The sequence below is a fragment of the Canis lupus genome, chromosome X (genome assembly GCF_003254725.2).
Source record: "Canis lupus dingo isolate Sandy chromosome X, ASM325472v2, whole genome shotgun sequence".
NCBI lineage: Eukaryota > Metazoa > Chordata > Mammalia > Carnivora > Canidae > Canis > Canis lupus.
The window spans coordinates 24,508,033-24,529,820 of NC_064281.1; the positions used below are offsets into that span (position 1 = coordinate 24,508,033).

At 35.6% G+C, this 21,788-nt stretch overlaps 1 protein-coding gene across 2 annotated transcripts in view; it reads left to right on the forward strand.

Annotated features, from left to right (window-relative positions):
* The window catches only part of IL1RAPL1 (interleukin 1 receptor accessory protein like 1), a 1,374,783-nt gene that overhangs the window by 788,031 nt on the left and 564,964 nt on the right, over positions 1–21,788 (forward strand). For both annotated transcript variants that reach the window (XM_035712241.2, XM_025439149.3), the window contains one exon: positions 19,667–19,853. In XM_035712241.2, coding sequence (XP_035568134.1) covers positions 19,667–19,853 — 187 coding nt within the window. The remainder of the gene's footprint in view (positions 1–19,666; positions 19,854–21,788) is intronic.

Genomic DNA, 21,788 nt, shown 5'->3' on the forward strand with positions numbered 1-21,788 from the left:
CTGTATCTGGATAGGCTGAAGCCTCTGCACCGGGCCTTTCCTCAGTCCGCCTCGCGTCGTTGCCCTCGATTAGGCCGGAAGTCGACGCGGAGGGGTCAAGCTACACTGCGTTTTGTGCGCCTGCGTGTTCCCTCGGGCAGCACCTTCCGCCTCCTTGGTGGTGTCGCGTTCAGTGGTATGCACTTCCTGTTGTGGTGCGTGCACTTCCTGTTGTGGTGCGTGCACTTCCTGTTGTGGTGCGTGCACTTCCTGTTGTGGTGCGTGCACTTCCTGTTGCCGAGCTGGGCCCCGCGTCTTCGCACAGCCAATGTGGTTCTGCAGGATAATAACAGAAACCATTTCTTGAAAGTGATGCAGTGTTTCTCTTTACTTTGTTCTCATAAATCAAAGAACAGAGAAAAATCACACTTGTAAATATGTCCTTTCTTCCTTTTCTTTGCATTTTTTAGTTTTTTTGTTTTTGTTTCTACTTCATCAGAGCGAGTAATATTTATGTTATTCTTACAACTCTAATACTTAATACTGCCTTTATTTTAGTACCAGATCATCAATTAAGTATGCTCACTACTAAAATTTCTCTAAATCCTTCTCATCAATCATTACACTGTAAAATTTTCATTCTCTACTTGTAGGAAGCATTTATATGTATTGTATTTTCTAAGATTCTTTTTTTATTTTTTTTATTTTTTTATTTTTTATTTTTTAGATTCTTTTTTTAATGTTTAAAACTTTGCTGGTAATAAAATCTTGGGTCATACTCTGTCCTTTCCTTTAGATTCTTGAAAATGTTACTCTGCTGTTGTGGTTTGTGTTTTCTTTTTTTGGTAAGTGTCTTGGCCTTTTTCTCTGGAAGTTCAGAAAATATTATTTTTTATTTTATTTTAATTTCATATAGTTAGCATACAGTGTTATATTAGTTTCAGGTGTACAACGTAGTGATTCAGCAATTACATACATCATCCAGTGTTCATCATGATAAGTTCGGTCCTTAATCCCCATTGCCTTTTTAACCCGCTTTCTCCTCTGATAACCATCAAATTGTTCTCTGTAATTAAGAATCTGTTTCTTGATTTGTCTCTCGTTTTTTCCCTTGCTCATTTGTTTTATTTCTTAAACTCCACATATGAGTGAAATCATTGCATTTGTCTTTCTATGACTGACTTAGTTCCCTTAGCATTATATTTAGTTCTTTCCATATTGCTACAAATGGCAAGATTTAATTCTTTTTATGCCTGAATTATATCTATATAGATATCTATATAGATATATATTTCACATCTTTTTTTTTTATATATTTCACATCTTCTTTAAACATTCATCAGCCAGTGGACTCTAGAGCTGCTTCCATAGCTTAGCTATGGTAAATAATGCTCTTGTAAACACAGGGGTGCATGTATCCCTTTGAATTACTATTTTTGTGTTTTTTGGGTAAAAAACCAGTAGTGCAATTACTGGATCTTAAGGTATTTCCATTTTTAACATTTTTGAGGAACCTCTGTACTGTTTTTTCACAGTGGCTTCACCAGTTTACTTTCCCACCAACAGTACAAGAGAGTTCTTTTTCTCCCCATCCTCGCCAATACTTATTGTTTCTTGTGTTTTTTATTTTACCCATTCTGACAGTTATGAGGTGGTATCTCATTGTAGTTTTGATTTGCACTTCCCTGATGATGAGTGATGTTGAGCATATTTTCTTTAAAAAAAAAGATGTCATTTATTTATTCATGAGAGATACAGAGAGAGAGAGAGAGGCAGAGATACAGGCAGAGGAGAAGCAGACTCCCTGCAATGAGCCTGATGCAGGACTTGATCCCAGGACCCCAGGATCACGACCTGAATCAAAGGCAGATGCTCAACCACTGAGCTACCCAGGTGTCCCTGTTGAGCATCTTTTCATGTGTCTTTTGGCCATCTGGATATCTTCTTTGAAGAACGTATGTTCATTTCTTCTGTTGATTTTTAAATTAGATTATTTGGGGTTTTTTGGGTGTCAATTTATCTAAGTTATTTATGTATTTTGAATACTAAATCTTTATCAGATATCTCATTTGCAAATATCTTCTCCCATTCAGTGGGATGCCTTTTAGATGTGTTTATTGTTTCTTTTTATTTTAATGTAGTCCCAAACATTTATTTTTGCTTTTGTTCTTGTTCCCCTTGCCCCAGGAGATATATCTAGAGAGAAGTTGCTATAGTGGATGTCAAAATAGTTACTACTTGTGTTCTTTTCCAGGATTTTGGTGGTTTCAGGTCTCACATTTGGTCTTTAAATTCATCTTTAAACTTTTTTGTATTACCTCTTGTCTCTTTTCTATTCTTTATTAACCTATGTTAAATGTGGCTATACCTATTTTCCCTTGAGAACTATTTTAATTTTGTATTGCTACCATAACAAATTACCACAAACTTCTTGGTCAAAAACAATACCCATTTTTGTTTTCCCACAGTTCTGTTGTTCAGAACACATAGCAGGCTCAGCTTAGGGTCTCACAAGTGAAGAGTTAAGGTTACCTGGTCCAGATTCTTAACTGGAGGATCCGGGTAAAAATCCACTTCAAGTAGTTAGCCAAATTTAGATTCTTGTGGTTATAGTAATAAACTTTCTGTTTTCTTCCTAATTGTCAGCCAGGGACCACTCTTAGCTCCTAAAAGTTGCTCATATTCTTTCTCTGTCAAATGTCTTCCTCCACCTTTACACTAGTGATAATTTATTGAATCCTTTTCATGCCTCAAATGTCTCAGACTTCCTCTTCTGCTACCAGATAGAGAAAGCTCTATGCTTTTAAGGGCCCATCTGGAGAATGTGGGATCATCGTCCTTATTTTAAGTTATGGTGCCTCATAACATATCATAATTAAAGGAGTGATAAGTCATTATATTCAAGTGTGCTGAGCATTAGAGTCGGTCATCTTTCACTGGACATTTAAAAAATTCTGCCTACCATAAGCACTTTATAATTTAGTCTTCATTCATTTCCTGTCTCTCCTGAATTTGATTAGCTCCTGCTTCACATCTTCCTGTTATTTGTCCTTTTTATTTGGAGTTGTTTTTTTTTAATTTTATGAATCATGGTGTTCTTCTAATTCTACAATCACTTATTTAAATATAAAATCCCTGAGGTGTTGAGTTAAAATTTTCCTCTGCTTTGTCTGTAGATATGTGTGTGTGTACGTGTGCTTTCCAATGGTTTTGTTTGCTGAACTGATTCTCATTTCTTTTCCTGAATCGGCAGAAGACACTTTGAGATGAGTAGAGTAAGGTGATCCCACGGCTTACTTGACTTCATACTTCAAGACCACCTTCTTTTGCTGTCATTATGGCATGTGGATTTTATTATTTTTATTGTTGTTGGTGGTAGTGGTAGTTTTTTTTAACAAATAGTACATTTTTTTTCAAGTCTGGTTTCTTCTGATTCTTTGACACAATCTTGGTTCACGAGAGCCCTTTATTTGTAGTCAGCCCTTTTTCCCCCTTCACCATTAAATATTCAAAGGAAACATTTCCTCTCAAAGGTACCTCACTCTCTGCCTAAGGGAGTTGACCACCTCTGGCACTGTGCTTTTTCCATGCTCCTTTCTCTGGATACCTCAATAACTGATGCTCTATTCTACCCGGTCTCAAATTTTTTTCAGTGTTTCCCATCTCAGAATTTAACTTCAAAAACTGTCTACAAATTAATAAAAATAATATCCTTAGCCTAAAAGGAAAAAAAAAGGTCAAAATGATAGTTCACAAAAGAAGGAATACAAATACCACTTAAGTATATGAAAAGACATTCAACCTCACAAATAATAGAATTATAAGCTAAGACTAAAATAAGAGACCTATTTTACTGATTAAATTTCCAAAAATGAAAATGCTTCATAGTTTATCTTGTTAGCTAATGGTATGGGGAAAGAGACAACTCTTAAAAATTGTTGTTGAGGGTGCTATTTGAACCAATTCCTGTGGATAATGGAGAACCTGGTAATAGGATATGCCCCCAGATTTGGCTTCAGGATGGATGGGGCTGTTAGGTGGGAATTTTTCACTATTAGCATATATTCATTAAAAATTTACTTTTCAGTTTCTTTTAAAAAATGCAACATTTCCTTTGTTACTTCATACTGTAGATGGATAACAACTGTTATCCATCAGTGGGGGCAGCAGTACTTTATTCTAAGTATCATTTTGCAACATAAGAGCACTCAAGAGGAAATGAATACCAAGGACAAAAATCTAGGGAAATTCTGGCATTTGACGGAAAATAAAAGAGTGAATAGAGGTACAAAAGCAAGACCAGGAAAAGGCCTTCAAATAAAATATCAAGATGACTGGACATAAATAGTATTCAATACTATATTGTGTTCGAGCCAGATAATGATTGAAAGCCAGGAGATTATTGATAACACTAATAACCACATTTCCTGAGAAATAATGAAAAGAAAACTGGGAGCACAGTAGAGAAAGGGATGAGGCTGTGTTGAGAAAATGAGAATAGTTTATGATACTACTGAAAGATTTGTATTAGTGAAGGAGAAGAAGTAAGTTACAGGTAGACATAGAGTACACAAATGTGCACACAAAGACTACCTCTATGTAAATCTCCCAATAATGCAATAAATGGATTGTGTAAATATAACATGCATAATGATATTATAAATAATGTTAGTTTGGAATTTCAGGAAAGGATGTAATCCTTCATGGAGACTTTTATTTGACAAATAAGAGACCAGCATACCCAAAGCCACAATTCAAATTAATGACTTATTCATGTTATGTGCTTTATACATTGTAGACATAATAAATGGTAAATAAAGACATTGGTGACTACAAAGTCAAATTAGGCAGCAATACTTTGTACAATTTGGATTACAAATAAATCTATATTAGTAAAGAAAACCAGGAGCCAGAAGCAATGTAATAGCTTTTTCAAATTAGCCACCAAGGTAGTCAATTACAATTGTACTTAATAGACTAGTGAACAGAAAGGTTTTTGAGAGTGGGAATGATTACAATGCTGTTGCATAAATTGTAGCTTCAAAAAGCACTGAAGTAAAAGATGCCCAGTTAATCATTATGATATTGTTCATGTGTGTATGAAGAATAACTTGGGAAGTCCGTGAATTCTGATAAGACTGAATATAATGAGATTGAACTCCTCCGTTCCATAAGAGTTTTCTTTGTCTGGCCATTATCATAATGGACTTTTAAGGAAGAAGCAGATATTATAACTAGAATTCATGTATACAACAAAGCCATTTTCATTTCTTTGCAATAGTTGTTTCATATGAGAAGAACATGAGAAATAACCTTATAGTATTGACAGCAAAGTAGGTTTGACAGCTGACTGTTGCAAAGATTCCTGTGTAATTATCCCACCTAACCTCTGGCTCAGGATAAGTGTTTCTCATATGACCCATACTTCTGAAAATACTGAATTTCAAAATGTCTGTTCCATGTATATAGCTATTGACATCTGCAATTATTTAACCTTCCAGTTCTAGAGTCCCATTGGTGATTCTTCCATCAAAAACCAAGAATGGAGCAAAGCTAATAACAGGCAAGCCCTCATTCATGCTGCTTTATTTATTTTTTTCTCCCTGCTGCATCTAGGGATGCCTTCCACTTTATGCCTCATGGCAACTGCAGCTCTTTCTGGCAATAATATGAGACAAGTTTAACTGAATTTCGAATGTATGGGACTTGACTCCCAGTAAGGGTGTTCTATTTATACTGAACTTTTTTATAAAAATGAAAAGTTGGATCTGGAGAACAGAAATGGAGGAGAACTGTATTCATAGTAGGATAAGGAGATTAAATATAAAGGGCTATGGGATTCATCTTTTATGAGGTGCTGCTGGAAAGGAGAAAAGCTTTTAAAAAGTGGTGACCATGATATAAATTCCATATTTAGGCAGGGGAGATATTATGAATAACAAAGAGTATGTGAAACAGCATTGGGCATAAGTGAGAAGATTCAAGAGTTGTAGTCAGGTTGACAGTCATCTAAAGGGTTAAGCCATACCTGTGCATCATAGTAACAGCAGTGATCTGTGTTGAGTAACCGTTTGTCCGTTACAAAGTCTGTTTGCATTAGGATGCTATTTGCTTCTTGCACAGGCTAGGAAGTTAAGTATCCTTATAATTTTATGATCAGGTAAGTGAAGTTCAAGGAAGACTAGTTATTTGTTCATAATCACACAGCCTGCTAGTGAGTGCTGCCTGTGCAACTCCCCAGTTCTGTCTCTTCCTCCTCTTTCCTCTTTATCATATTTGGGTAAAGGTTAGATCCACTTGTGTTTTGTTTTTGACACTTTTAATCATATCTCTAACATTGCTCTGTGGCATTATATTCTGGCAGTTGACGTGTAAAGGAGTTCATTCCTACATTCTTTGCTGACAAAACTTGTAGTGTTATTGTCACATTATAAGCATGTTAATATTTATAAAGAAATACAAATGATTAGACCTTTATTTTCTAAACATGGCCTCTTTTTACCAAGAAAAGTTATTGGATTGCTGGCTTTATTTATTTATTTATTTATTTATTTATTTATTTATTTATTGGATTGCTGGCATTTAAACCATTTGCTCTTTTAGTGATTCAGATTAGTGGCTCTTCTTTCTAGGCAAAAAAAAAAATCTAAAAATTACTATCTACTGGAATTGATACTAAAATTACATAAAAAGGATTGAAAAGACACCAACTGTGAAATATGAATGTCACAGAATAAAATGGTCTCTCCCCAAAAATGTCTACTTCTGCCTTTATTTTTTTTAAGTTGTATTTATTTATTTGAGAGAGAGAGAAACAGCACACAAGATTCAGGGGAGGGGCAGACAGCGAGGGAAAGGGATTCTTTAAGCAGACTGCCCACTGAGTATGGAGCCCAGTGCGGGGCTCGATCTCACAATGCTGAGATCATGACCTGAGCCAAAACCTAGAGTCAAATGTTTAACTGACTGAGCCACCCAGGCACTCTATAATTCTGCCTTTAAATTAAACCAACTCACTGTTTAAATACTTTTTTTTTTGGTTTTAGAATATCAATAAAAGACTTTGATCATAGCTAGAAAAATGCAAAAGTGCCTTACTTTATTAAATGTGCCATGCTTATACAGTGTTATTTGTACTATTTGGAAATATAACTCTATACTTGTGTACCTCTTTATTTACCTCATGGGAGACTTTTTGGAATTTATGTATAATGTAGATAAAACACTGAGCTATTTGTTTCCTAAACTACTGTATTGACCATGATCTAGTCAGTTAAAGCAAATTCATTCCAAGTATTTCAGTAGGGGAAATTTAAAACACAAAATGCATTATAAATATGATAGAAGAGCTGAAATGGCATAACATGAGGCATTCCAGGGGTCAGCAACAGCAGGAAGCCACAGACACCCCTCTGTTTGGAGGGAAAAAGAAAGGAAGGAAGTGAAATAACCAACTCTAGGACCTGAAATGACAGATCCTCTCTTGGAAAAATTCAACCTTGAAGTCAGCCAGTGTTAGAGCCTGGTAAATGGCTGACATACTTATGGAATAAAGTGGTGAATGAGACGGATAAAATTCCCACTCTCATGGTGCTTACACTGTATGGAGGACAAAATATATACCTATATACAGAAAAAAATGAAAAATATCAATTAGCAATCATTGACAAGATAAATATAAAACAGAGTGGTAAAGAATTATAAACCTTTATTATTCTCATAGATTTTTTTTGTATTGATTTGATTTTTGAAACACTGTATTGAAATAGTGGTCTCTTAATTATTGAGTTTTTGGTGCCCTCTCACTCATCTCATGCTAGTCTTGTTGGGGTGAGCCTGTGATGTCCGAAAGAAGTCCTAGGTATTTTGTGTGAGCAGCTAGGGGAATGGAGTGGCAATTGGTGACATATGGAAAGCTAGGGAGAGTAGCTTTGAGGGAAAAAGTAAAGATTTACTTGTGGGGCACCTTAGGTTTCAAGTAGCTTTTTAGATTTCGGATAGATTTGTTAAATAGGCAACTGGATACACAAATGTAGAGTTCAAAGAGGGTTCAGAGCTGGAGATGCAAACACAGGAGACAACACACGGAGATGATATTTAAAATAAGAGGGTTAAATATGATCAGATCCAGGGAGATTAGATGAGAGAATACGTAAAAGCTTTTTAAAAATAGTGCCTTTACTGAGATATATAATTCACATGCTGTATAATTCCTGCATTTAAAGTGTATAATTCATTGTTTTTTAATTGTGATCACATATGCCTAACATAAAATATACTCTTTTAACCATTTGTGATCATATGCTTTAGTGGCACTAAATACATTGACAATGTGGTGTAACCATCCCCACTATTCATTTTCAGATTTTTTGTTTGTCATTCCAAATTCTGTGCAAATTAAATACAAACTCCCCATTCCTTTCTTTCCCCCAGTTTAGGTAACTTCTCTTTTACCTTTGTCTCTTTGGATTCGCCTATTCTAACTATATAAGTGTAGTTGTACAAGTTTGTCCTTTTGTGTCTGGCTTACTTCACTCAGCATAACATTTTTAAGTTTCATCCATGTTGCATCAGGTATCATAATGTTATTCTTTTGAAAGGCCAAGTTGTATTCTGTTGCATTTATATACCACATTCTGTTTATCCATTCATATTTTGATGGACTTTGAGTTCTTTTTATGTTTTGGTATTATAAATAATGCTACTATGAACAAGTAATGCTAATATGAACACTGATACACCAGTATCTCTTTAAGTCCTTACTTTCAATTCTTTTAGGTATATACCTAGGAGTGGAACTGCTAGATCATATGGTAACTCTGTATTTAACTTTTTGAGGAACTGCCAAGCTGGTTTTCCATTGCAGCTGCACCATTTTATATTCCTACTAGTGAGGCACTAGGGTTCCATTTTTTCCACATCTTTGCCAAAACTTGTTGTTTTCCATTTTTTTTATAATAGCCATTCCAGTATCTGTGAAGTGGTATTGTATAAAGCTTTTTGTACAATATTCCTCCCTCCACCATTTCCTCTCAGTAAAATATAAGCTACATAAAATCAAGTACTCTGCTTGTTCACTGCTTTATCCCCAGCTGGGCCAGACTTAGTCTTTGCTCAAAAAATATGTATTGACTGAATTAATGAATTTTAAATGTTCAGTAAGTGATAATTGGCTCATTTAATAAGTGATGTTATACATCCATGCCTATGTTAGGTTGTGTGTTCTCTGCTGGACTTAATGGTTTTATTTTGTTTTTATCAAATGGCATGCCTTTGCTTAGGGAAGGATAAGAGGAAATATATTGAATTTATACAGAAAGAAACTGTCTCAAACCAGTATGGGAGAAAAGTCAGTGAAAGAGTTCAAAAGTGAAATTAGAGCGTTGTGGAAAAGACAAGCAAGAGCTAATGTGTTACCTTCACATTTGAGCACCAGGCTGGTGGTATGAACATGTTGAGTCAAGGGTGGTAGCTGCAATGTCTTTTTTGGGGAGCATTTCTGGCTTCCATTTACTTTTCCTCCAAAACTTTCTTGGGTGAGGAAGTTTTCGTGTATACAGGTATGCTGTTTTGTCTCCTTTGTGTCTGCAGAAATTAGGCTAGTTTCTATATATGCTAAATTCAAAGAGGTCACTCTTCATATGAAACTCAGAAAAAAAACTCAGGATCATGAATTTTGGTAAGCATTATATATTTAAAATGGTACCAGTCTCTAGAGTCTGGAAATATGCACCTTATCAATTTTATGGAATTTATTCACTTTCTGCCTTATACGTGTAATTTGAAATATGATATAAATGTCCTTAATAATTAAGATTATCTACCATCTTCTCAGTTAATTTTATTTATTGTATTTTCTTCTGAAGTTAAGGAAAGCAAAGCTCTTACCAAGAAATATCATTCTGCAAAGCAAAACTGAATAAGGCATATGCTGTTATGACATTTAGGGACATATTTAAAGAAATATTAGCAGAAAAAAATAAAGAAATATTAGCAGAAAAGAAAAACCCAGTGATTATGAAGGCTGTTACCTGACACTGTCCATATTTGGTTTCTATACAGTAGGGGAAAATAAAGTATGTTTTTATGTTTATATGTTATTAATCTAACTCTGAAAAATGTATTTGTGAATGAGTCTAATTTCCCCTAATTCTGGTACTTCTCTGTCTTCCTTAAAGATTAACATCGATTTTGTTTTACTCTGTTACAACTTTCTCTGGAATTTTCATTGTAAAATAAGGAGGTAGGGTTTAAGATTAGCTGAACATCTGGATCCTGGGTCACTGCTTCTCTACAATAGCCTAGGAGCAAGATTTAATAGTGTAAACGCTATTATACTCACTGTAGAAAAAAACTGCCTGGGTAATGCTTGGAGAGGAAAAAGAAAATGATTTACAGTGGACCCAAATGTGGCTCACACATGTATTCTCCCTTTTTTTTATCTTTCAAATCAAGAAGGTCAACTACAGTTAGAAGAAAGTCTGTTACAAACACGGTGAAAGAATGAGATAATCAGGTGATTGCAGATAGCTCTTCAGTGCCAGGAAATCTTTACAGCTCTGTTTTATTTTTTTGATGGACCTGGAAGACACATTTTCTTGCCACATCCACTATCAAGAAGTATGTGCTGTTTCAAAGAAGCATAAAACAAGAGCGGATAGAAACTAGTTTATTTGGTATAGATGAGAGCTGTTTGAAGGGATCGAGCAAAGAAGGAATGTAATCAGAACTATATAGAACTTAATGAATAGTTAATTTTTTTTCATTCATTTCACAAACATTTACTGAGAGTGCCTACTCTATGCCTGGCACTGTACTAGGCACCTAATTTTAAAAAATCATTAGGCCTTTTAAGTCTTGAGCCACAATAGTCAGTGAACACATTTTTATAATGCCTTAGTCTCCTTGCGCCAGCAGAAACTGGTATTCAAAAGGGTAGAAAGAGCTTAAAAGATTAAAAATAGAAGTGCTTGATATGTCATAAAATTAAACATAGAATATCCATATGACCCAACATTTCCATTCCTAGGTATATTCCCAAAAGTATCAAAAGAAGGAACTCAAACAAATACTTGGACATGGACTTTCATAGCAGCATTATTTTCAGTAGCTAAAATGTGGAAACAAATTCAAATGTCCATCTGCTCATGTTCAAATGAACTATATTTGTGTATCTACACAGTGGGCTATTAGCCACGAAAAGGAATGAAGTACAGATGCATACTCCAATATGGGTGAATCTTGAACACATCATGCTAAGTAAAAGAAGCCATACACAAAAAACCACACATTATGTGATTCATTTTATATGAAATATTCCTAATAAGCAAATCCATGAAGACAGCAGATTGATGGTTGTTAGGGACTGTGGGAATGAGGAAATAGGGAGCACTTGCTAATAGTTATGGGTTTCTTTTGGGGATGATAAAAATGCCATAGAACTAGATAGAGGTTGCACAGCATCATTAATGTACTGAATGATACTTAATTGTACACTTTCAAATATTAATAGTTAATTTTATGTTGTATTTTACCTGTTAAAAAATAGATCTCTAAGAATCCAAACAGCATGCAGCTCTCTTATATACTGTGAGAAGAATATATATTAACAGAGGGGACAGCAAAATAAATGGAAATACAGGATTGCAAATTGAGATTGTTTCTAGGAAAATAAAGGGATAAGATGGATAGGCTTTCCTGAAGAACTTATTTGTAATTTAGGTGACCTTGAACCCATGTCTTAGGCCTCAGTTTCCTTCAGGGGCATGTTTTTATTTTTGTTTTTCTGTCCCCTTCTTTTCTCCTCCCTCAAGAAGAGGTCAGGAAGGAGACTCTGTGATCTAGTTGTGAAGTTCAAAAGTCCTCATGCCCAGGAATAACTCAGAGAAATACTGGATGAGGATTCCATTCACCGAGGCCTTCTCAACTCTAATATTTCAGGAAGCTTAGCATGAAAAACAGAGATGGCAAAATTATACTAATTACTTGCCACCAAAAAGACAAAAATAATTATTTTGAATTTATAGCTAGCAGAAGACTGTGAATGAAGTTCAGGTTACCAGTTAAATTTTTGGAAACCAGAATTTCAAATGAGAAGGCAATAAACTGGCATTTTTAGTGTTATCACTTGCTCAGTGGTCTTTCTGTAATCTTTTTACAAGGGCTGATTTCAAGCAAAGTTAAATCAATAAGTCCTCCAGAGCTCTTCTCAAAAGAAAACCTAATCCAAATAAATTTTACATTTAGTGCCAGTAGCTGTAAGCATAATATGTATAAGAAAGATAAGATATAACAGAGGGGCCACACGCATAGCTTCAGGCATCACCATAAACACGGATAGAAAAAATTAAAATCTAGAAAAAATTGAAAGGCTTTCAGATTAGAAATAAACTAGCAAAGCATATTTAAGGTTTACCAAACTGTAAGATGTTCCCTCCGTAATCTAACCCTTACATGTTTTTTATTCCTAACATTTTATTTTCACCACTAATGATTGGACACTATGAGAAAATTTGTGGTAAAGGAACCACCTTCCAGATGGTTCAGTTCTGTTCAGATCTGCTGTCCTTCCATGCCCAAGTATTTGAGACACTTTAAAAATACTGTGTACTTTTATTTTTACAAAACATTTATGTACAAAAGATTATGGCTTAAAAAAATGACCAGTAAATGTTAGAGTAGACCCTATATAACAGAGAAGAGAGAACAACTTAATCCTTTAAAAACATTGATCAAATTCCTATCTGTCTTTCTCAGCAGTTCATAATGTGGGAAAAGATCTCCAAATACTATGGCAATGTTATTATTTTTCCTAGGGACCTGAGAATTAACAGACGGGTCAAGTGTTTAGTGATGCTGTTAGAGGATCTATTTAACAATCATGCTACTGGTAATTCTGTTAGAGTAGGAGAGGGACATTCAGCATCAAATATTATCATGCAGAGGAGGTATAATTACAGAATAATTGTAACTGTGCTACCCTCAGTGTGGTGTCATGTGGTCTTTTTTTTTATGTGGTCTTTATTATACTTTATCAGCTAAACAGGTAATATACAAAATTTCCCTTCTCACACCTCATTTTATTTTTTTAAGATTTTAAAAAATTTATTTATTTATTAGAGACACACAGAGAGAGGCAGAGACATAGGCAGAGGGAGAAGCAGGCTCCTCACGGGGATCCTGATGCAGACTCAGTCCCAGAACCCTGGGATCACAACCTGAGCCAAAGGCAGACACTCAACCACTGAGCCACCCAGGTGCCCCTCACACCTCATTTTCTTTCTTACCTCCTGTCTGGACCACCCACATTTCCACACCTCGATCTGTAGTTGTGCAATGTTGTCATCCTTTAAAAGATGAATGTAAATCTGTGATAGCTCCCATGAGTGCCAATTCAGAATCTTGGTCTATTTCAAGGTAGCAGACTGCAAAGAAACCTGTGGAGAACTTGAACGCCCTGTACTGACTTCCAGAGTCTGTACTTACAGAAGTTATTTTCATTTTATATTTGTCATATATTTGCTTCTTAATTATGTTCATATTATATTTGTTAGTTTTCAATCTTTATATTGGTTTCAGGTTACATTTTTTCCTCTTTTGTAAGGCAGGACTCTGGGCAGTCCTTTCAGTAGCTACCTCATTTACAAGGATGTAAGTTTGTGGGGCACCTGGGTGGCTCAGTGGTTGAACATCTGCCTTTGGCTCAGGTCATGATCCTGGTAGCCTGAGAATGAGTCTCACATCAGACTTCCCACAAGGAGCCTGCTTCTTCCTCTGCCTATGTTTCTGCCTCTCTCTGTGTGTCTCTCATGAATAAGTAAATAAAATCTTTAAAAAATGTAAGTTTGTAAAAAGTATATAGTAGAAAGAGCTGGAGAAAACCTACAGGACCTGTGATTTGCTCCCTTTTAGTCCTTACTAAACATAGGGGAGCTTAAGGACCTGAATTTTCAAAGAAATCCAGGTTAGATCACATTTTCCCTTTCTCCCAAAGACATCTATTTGGCGGTATAAAAGAAGAGAAAACCAGGGGCTAAGAGTGAGTAACTTTCTTTTGTTTTAAACGGTGTTAAATATATATGTATATATAGTTTTTGTGTGCTGACCCAGCACTAATGATCTCTAGTAGCGTATAGAATTAGAAGTGAGTCAATATGAGTTGTAACCCCATTTTTGCCACTAAATAGGTAGTAGAACTTGGGTAAGTCATTGACTTCTTTAGGCATTGGGTTGCTTTGTTATGACCTCAGCAGGTGAAAAGAAGGAAATCTATGTGACTTTGATTTGTAAAATACATTTTGTGTCCTTGGTGTATACTACAGGTCACCTCTGCCAGAGAAAAGTAGTTTTTTAAAAAAATTCATTAAATATTGATTGTATTGTATTTTTATTTATTATTGAAGTGTAGTTGAACTAGGTCTTTTTAAAATCCACAATAATATCATTTCTTCCCTGGAGAGGACACTTCAGTGTTGAGTCTCAGTTAAGAACAACTGTTTAAAAAAAAAACTGTTTTCTCTACATATATGTATATCCTGTCTTTCTAGCCATTTTATTAACATCAAAACCAGCAGTCATGCTGGATTGTTGCCTTGTTGCCTAGATTGCAGCCCATCTGTTCTCAACAATAGAATATGAGTAAATACGTGCTGATGATTTTCACCGTACATCCTATAGGAGCATTCGCCTTACCCCATTTACCCCATTGCATGGTATTTCCCTGATGGCACAGAGCCACAGTGCCATAGCAGTTGTGCTGCAAATTTGATGATGGCGGATGGTGCTCTTTACTTTGAGAGTGTGTAATTCCCCTCAGGGGGATCACATGTTTATTAATGTGTCGCAAGTTGCTTGCTTCCTGTTATCTCTTCTCAATAAATAGGACTATAGTGTTCATAGGATGCTGCTTTATTTTTAGCTTTTTAAATCACCTCCTGATGAACAGAAACAGTAAACAAGTATTAAAACATTGAAAGTAATTTGGAAATAGTGCTATCCTGGGGAGTCTGGAATTCCAGACATTACCAGACAGTTGTAAATCAGCAGTCACCTCACAGAGATGAGGAATAAAAGTTGGGAAAGTAAGAACATCAAAGTGTGCTGATCTGGAGCCACTTTCTGGAAATTAGGGGTCAGTTGCATTTATAAAATAGGAGAAGGGGACAACTGGGGTGAGGAGTTTGTATTTTTCATCAAGTGTACTCACTCTTCTCCAGCCCACTCAGATATTCCAGATGAAAAACAGAAAGATTTATCTGGATTCTTTGCCTGAAACTAATTAAACACCAAAGAACTGAAGGCATCCTCATGGTCATGTTGTCTATCTCACCTGCCTTTTAAACACTCAGGGTGGCTAGACTGGAAAATGGAAATCTAAAGAAAATAGTGAAGAGGGATGCATTACTAATGATGAGATCTAACACTTCCTGAGTGCTCCTGGAAGATGGTCACTGCCCAAAGCTCTTTTTGTGTTTTTGCATGTTTGACTCCCAGACCAACCTTTGAGGTCTTGAGTATTATTTTCTTCTTATATACACGAGTAGATGGAAGCCTAAGGAGTCAGGTGACTTTCCCTAATTTTCAAAAGTAATGAGTGATCAAGCTGGAATATGAACCTCTTACAGTTGGGTTTTGGAGATCTTGCTCTCAACCCTGACTGTATAAAATATGTTGGGCATTTGATAAAGAAGGTATGGGAAAACAAACAAACAACAGCAATCAGTAGTTTGAGGAGAAGGAAAACCCAAGACTCGGGAGTTTAAAAGATTAATGTGGAGTTCCCATGTAGAATTTACTGATTTACTTCTTAGGAAAGTATGTTCTTTAAGAATTCTAATGTGTACAATTATCAGAATTATTCTAAAATATGCATATTTTCTTACTATACATTGGAAAGTGTCCTAGGATAGTTAATTGCTTAACTTAGGTAATTATTTTTTTCTGATAATATTATCTGAAAATAAGCCCATGAAGAGCATGCTCTAGTCTGTGCTGGAGTAAAATTAATAAATAATGCATGAGCAATATTTCTGGCAAAACCAAAGAGGCTATTTTTTTCTACTTGGGTGTGAAGCTCAAGCTAAAATTTAGCACACTTTCTTTTCTCTCAAAGCTGTTTCTTTTTCCATATTTTCCATGCTGAGAGATTGACTCTAGTTTTCATATACTCATCTGACAAAAGTTCTTCATCATCTTGGATACCTCACTTTCCTTTACTCCTTCACTCTCATATCAATTCTATATCTTAAATATAATTTGAACATGGTTCCTCCTTTCTGTCTCAATGGCCATTGCCTTTGGAGCTGCCATTTTTCTCCTGAATGAATGATGTTGTTTTCTGATTATCTCACTGCACTTAGTCCTTGGTTCTCTCCAACCTATTTTTCTCACTGTGATCAAAAAAATCTTTCCAAAATCCAAATGTCTTCAATTCCTAGCATAAAGTCCACATTCTGCTGTGGTTTACCTGCCTCTCCTTCAGGCTTCTGCACAACGATCCAGTCTCAATCCCCACTGTCCCTTCATAACTACTTCATAATCCAGCCACACTAAGGTATTCGCTATTCTTCCAACACATCATGTCTTCAAGACTGTGCATACTATTCCCTGAAAAAGCCTTTGTTAAAATTGCCATATTCTTACTCATTTTGTAAGACAACCAGGTATCGCAACTTTTGAAGTCTTGTTTCTCTCTTTGACACTCCTGTGGTAGCACACAGTAGTTCTTTGTAGTGCTTCTCACATTGACATTCACCTATTTACTTGTGTATCATTTCTCCTGGATTGTGAGGAGCCAAGAGCAGGGAATTTATTTTATCATTCAAACAAAATCTCTGAACACATTCTTTCAGGAACTTTTTATTGATTGACTTTAGTTAAAGGTTAAGGGTTTCACCTATGAAGTTTATTTTATTTTGTTTTATTTTATTTATTTTATTTTTAAAGGGAGAGAGAGAAAGGAAAGGGAGGGGCAGAGGGAGAAGTAAAGAGAGAATCATAAGCAAGTTCAACACGTAGTGTGGAGCCCAATGGAGGGCTTGATCTCACAACCTGGAAATCATGATCTGAGCTGAAATCAAAAGTTGGTGATTAACAGGCTGAGCCACCTGAGCGCCCCTCTTCCCAACCTATAAAGCATTTTAGACCTGCTTGTAGGCTATTATACAAAGGTAAAGACAGCCACATTTAATAAGTCTACCTAATAATTTTGTGGTAGTTTTCTTTGTTACCCAATATAAAGCTGAGTAAATAACTATAAAGGAAAACTCTACTTTTCTCCTCATTCTCAGTACTTCTGAAATGGAGTATGTAGGGTTTTTTCCCACCACACCAAGCAATTTTGTAATACCAGCTGGATGTGCTACAGTTCAAATCTGTTCTGATACTATCTACTTGGAGATAATATCACACCCCACAGGGTAAGACTCAATCCCACAAGACTGCCCCTGTATCACAATTCAGATATCAATTGCAAGTCCAGATTGTCACCTGTGCTTCTGACAGACTGACTGTAAATCAGAGGTTCTCACAACCCCCTCCTTGGATTCAATCATTTGCTAGAATGGCTCACAAAACCCAGGAAAACAGTTTACTTACTATTGTTGGGTATTTCAGAGGATAGAAATGAATGGTCAGATGGAAGAGATGTGTGGGGAAAAGTGTGGAGGAAGAGGCACAGAACTTCCATGTCGTCTCCAGGCATGCCACCCTCCCAGCATCTCCATATATTCATCAACCCAAACTCATCAAATCTTTTTTGTTCTAGAGTTTTTATAGAGCATAGCCTGAAATTCCTGCCCTCTTGCCTGAAGGTCAGTGGAGAGGGTTAAAAATTCCAACCTTCAAAAAAAAAAAATTCCAACCTTCTGCACACTTGGTCTTTCTGATAACCAGCCCCATCCCCACCGAGGCTTGCCAGGGACTTCACCCCAAAGCATCTCCTTAACATAAATTCAAAGACAATTTTTTAAATTTATTTTTTATTGGTGTTCAATTTACTAACATACAGAATAACCCCCAGTGCCCGTCACCCATTCACTCCCACCCCCCGCCCTCCTCCCCTTCTACCACCCCTAGTTCGTTTCCCAGAGTTAGCAGTCTTTACGTTCTGTCTCCCTTTCTGATATTTCCCACACATTTCTTCTCCCTTCCCTTATATTCCCTTTCACTATTATTTATATTCCCCAAATGAATGAGAACATATAATGTTTGTCCTTCTCCGACTGACTTACTTCACTCAGCATAATTAAAAGGGGTTTACTTTGAATAACAAAAGACACTCCTATTACTCAGGCAGTTCTGAGTTTCAGGAAATCTGTGGCAGCCAAGACCAACTGTATGTTTTATTATGCCATAACCAACCTACCTATTTTCTGGCTATTCTCATCATGTCATATAGGCATTTTTAAAATAAAGCAAGAATTTAAATCAAAGAGTTGCTTAAATGTCAAGCATCTTGGCTGAATAAGGAGGAAGACTTGGGGGCTATGATCTGTGTACACCAATGTGGAGTGAGAAGTGCCAACATTACTGAGTACCAGTAACAGGCCAAACAGATTTTAATTCATTATCCCATTTAATACTCAAACACCCTCCACCTAAAGTTCCAAGGTGTTAAATGGGTTGCTCAAAGTTACAGAAATAGTAAGCAGTAAAACTCAAAGACAGGACTTTGATACCCAAGTATACAAGTGAGCCATTGGGCACTTACCAAGTAAGACATTCTGTACAAAATCTTGAATTTAATGTTTTATGCTTCTCTTTATTCTCACTGCCTATATCAGCATGATTGACCCATAGCAGTGCTCAGTGCATGTCCAGAGACATAAACAGCAGAGAGAGTGCAGTTTACAAAACAAAAAATAAAAAACAAAAACAAAACTTCCTTTGGTCTACTCTTTCAGAGATCTCTGAACTTGATTTCTGTTCTCTTGTATTTCAAGTTATAAACCTGATTTAGGAACCAACAGGTTGTAAAATGAGATACTGATATAATGAACTGATTCCATAGAATTTACCAGGGTGGAGTTGTCCTTACATAATACATTAGAATAATTCTCTTGTCTGACAACCTGGACTCCAGGTCCCAACCCAAATGGATCTGGGTTTGTAAAGATAATAAGCTTGCTGTATTTTTATCCGAGGATATTTTCTTCCCAGACTCATCAATAAGCTCTCCACTTATCAAGACAACCAGTACTGTATGAAATGAGCAGCTTTATTCTTCTCCTTCCATTATGCTTAATAGATCAGTTACATTTTTCTACTTCTCTGTTGGGTTTGCCAAGTTTACCATAAACCCAAGGTTGACTTCCTTTCTGACGTAAATCTACCTTTATTTTTTTTTTACATTTCTAGATACAGAAATCCTTATTGAACATTTTTTTCAAACAAGAATTGTATATAATACAAAACTTTTTTCTAGCAAATGAAAAATATACAAATGGTTTCACAGAACCAAGCAGTGTTTAGCTGAGTGACAAGAAGAACCCTGTGGAGTAAGCCATGATACCATATCATTAATTAGTGGAGTTTTTCCTTTTCTTTCTCTCTCTCTTCCTCCTCCTCCTTCTCTCTCTGTCTCTGCCTCTGTCTCTCTGTCTGTCCCCTTTAGCGAAGTAAACATCTTGCGTGGCAGCACTTACTTTTTGTTCACACCAGACCATGTATTTATTCTGCTTCATTACAGAAACTCTACATACTGTATGAAAGTATCCATCTCACTGACCGTGGGTGAAAATGATACTGGACTCTGCTACAATTCCAAGATGAAATACTTTGACAAAGCTGAACTTAGCAAAAGCAAGGAAATTTCATGCCGTGACATAGAAGATTTTTTACTACCAACCAGAGAACCTGAAATCCTATGGTATAAGGTATGTACTGTGAATGATTATGTTCCTTATAAATAGACTAATCTGTATCTTATTCTTGGACAAGTTGGATAAAAAAGTTATATGAATATGATGAAGTTTGGCTCTGCCCTCCTAAAATACAGCAAGTTGTGCTGGTCATTAAAAGTTTTCAAACCAATAGCTTTTATAAATGCTAGTCAATATTTGTATTGGCGATCCATTACAGTAAGCTGTTGTGTTTACGTTTGTATCTAGTTTATATAATTCCTTCAAGTCTATTATAATCTGTGTTGATAATTTCAGGAACTAAAATACATTAAGCATCCATTTCAGAGCTCTTGATAAAAACGTTCCTAATGTTTCCAAACAAGGAAAAGATTGATTTACTTCCATGAAAAAAATGATACACTAGCTTTATGAAAAGTTCTGTTTAATGGAAGTATCTTTGTGTAGATTCTAATCCTATTCACATAAAGCATATATATTTTTAAAAATCTGATGAAAATTCATAACATTATAAAAATAGCGCTAGGTAAACTTTTTTCAAAAGCCAAAAGAAATTTTAGATTTAAGGAGAATTATCCAACCCCTGTCCTTCCTATCACATAATTGACTTTCTCTGAATTTTAAGATGAGAATGTACCCTTCAGCTTATTTATACCATCAAAAGAATTTCCGTTTTTGAGTGTATTCAAGAAAATACAAGTACTATGAACATCTGTCTGGAACATAATATCCTTGATTTAAAGAGTACTAGTATAAAATTTGCTTTGTTCAACTCCCTGGAAATAGGAATGTAGGAAGCATGACCTCTTAGTAACTATATCCACCAATATTAGTATGTATCTGAGTAATACTTAATTTTGATTCTTGATAACAATCAGTGGAGGATTTAGAACAGCAAGGGAACTGTTGAAATTTTTTCTACTTTTCTGTTGAATTTCTATCCTAAACACTGTCAAACAGCCCTCAAATATTAGCACCACTGATCTCTGTTTCTGCGCAGATGAGGTTTATTTTTCCCTTTTTCAAATTATGTGAGGATTTCTCACCCTGATTCTTGCTGGTTTGCCTGCTTTCCACAAGCCCTGATGATTGTCTCAAAAGGGAGAGGTATTAGGGGAGTTTGACCCAAGATCCCTAAGAACAGAAGTTTTTTTTTTTTTTTCTGGTAGTCATGTGTGTACCTTCACCTTCATCTTCTATACATGCACACTCAGACACACACTCAATATTTAAAATGGCTGACCTTACATTGCCCCTTTATTCATGTTTCCACCATCACCCCAATCACTGTGACCTTAAGCTATAAAGACTGTCACTAGTGGAATGATTGGAGGAAATGTGGTATATATGGAACTTGAAAGTCTTCCAGATTATTTTTCCATAGTCATGACAATATGTAGCCCATGTATTCAGTATATAACTTTTATTATGACAGTTTATGCAACTAATATGAGGATATAAGATGCATATTTTTGTCCGAAATAACTGGATAATTGTCTCCCCCTTACTTGAAGGTATTGAACCACATAATCAAAATAATAGTCTGCAAAAATTTTATTTAGCAATAAATATTTTTAGAAATAATACTATCTCTGAGCAATGTCGAAGGGCTTAAAGCTATTTTATCTTCATGGCATTGATTTCAAATCTGGCAAGAGGAAATAGACTTCTGTTCTGCCAAAAAGAGAAAGCTCCTGAGCCAACATCATTATAATCCAAAGCTTAATTTAGAGACCATAATTTGGTAGACCCATCAACAATGAAAATAGATATTTATGGTACTGTAAAGACCTTGTATATAAATGTTGGCCATTTCTTTCACAAATTGTGGAACATACGTGCTATGAAGAGATAGAATTATTTCTAAATGTAGTATTAAAAGACTTAAAATATTAAAATAGCATTTTCTTCTACAGAATTTTCTACTTTATGCTAAAATAATATATCTTA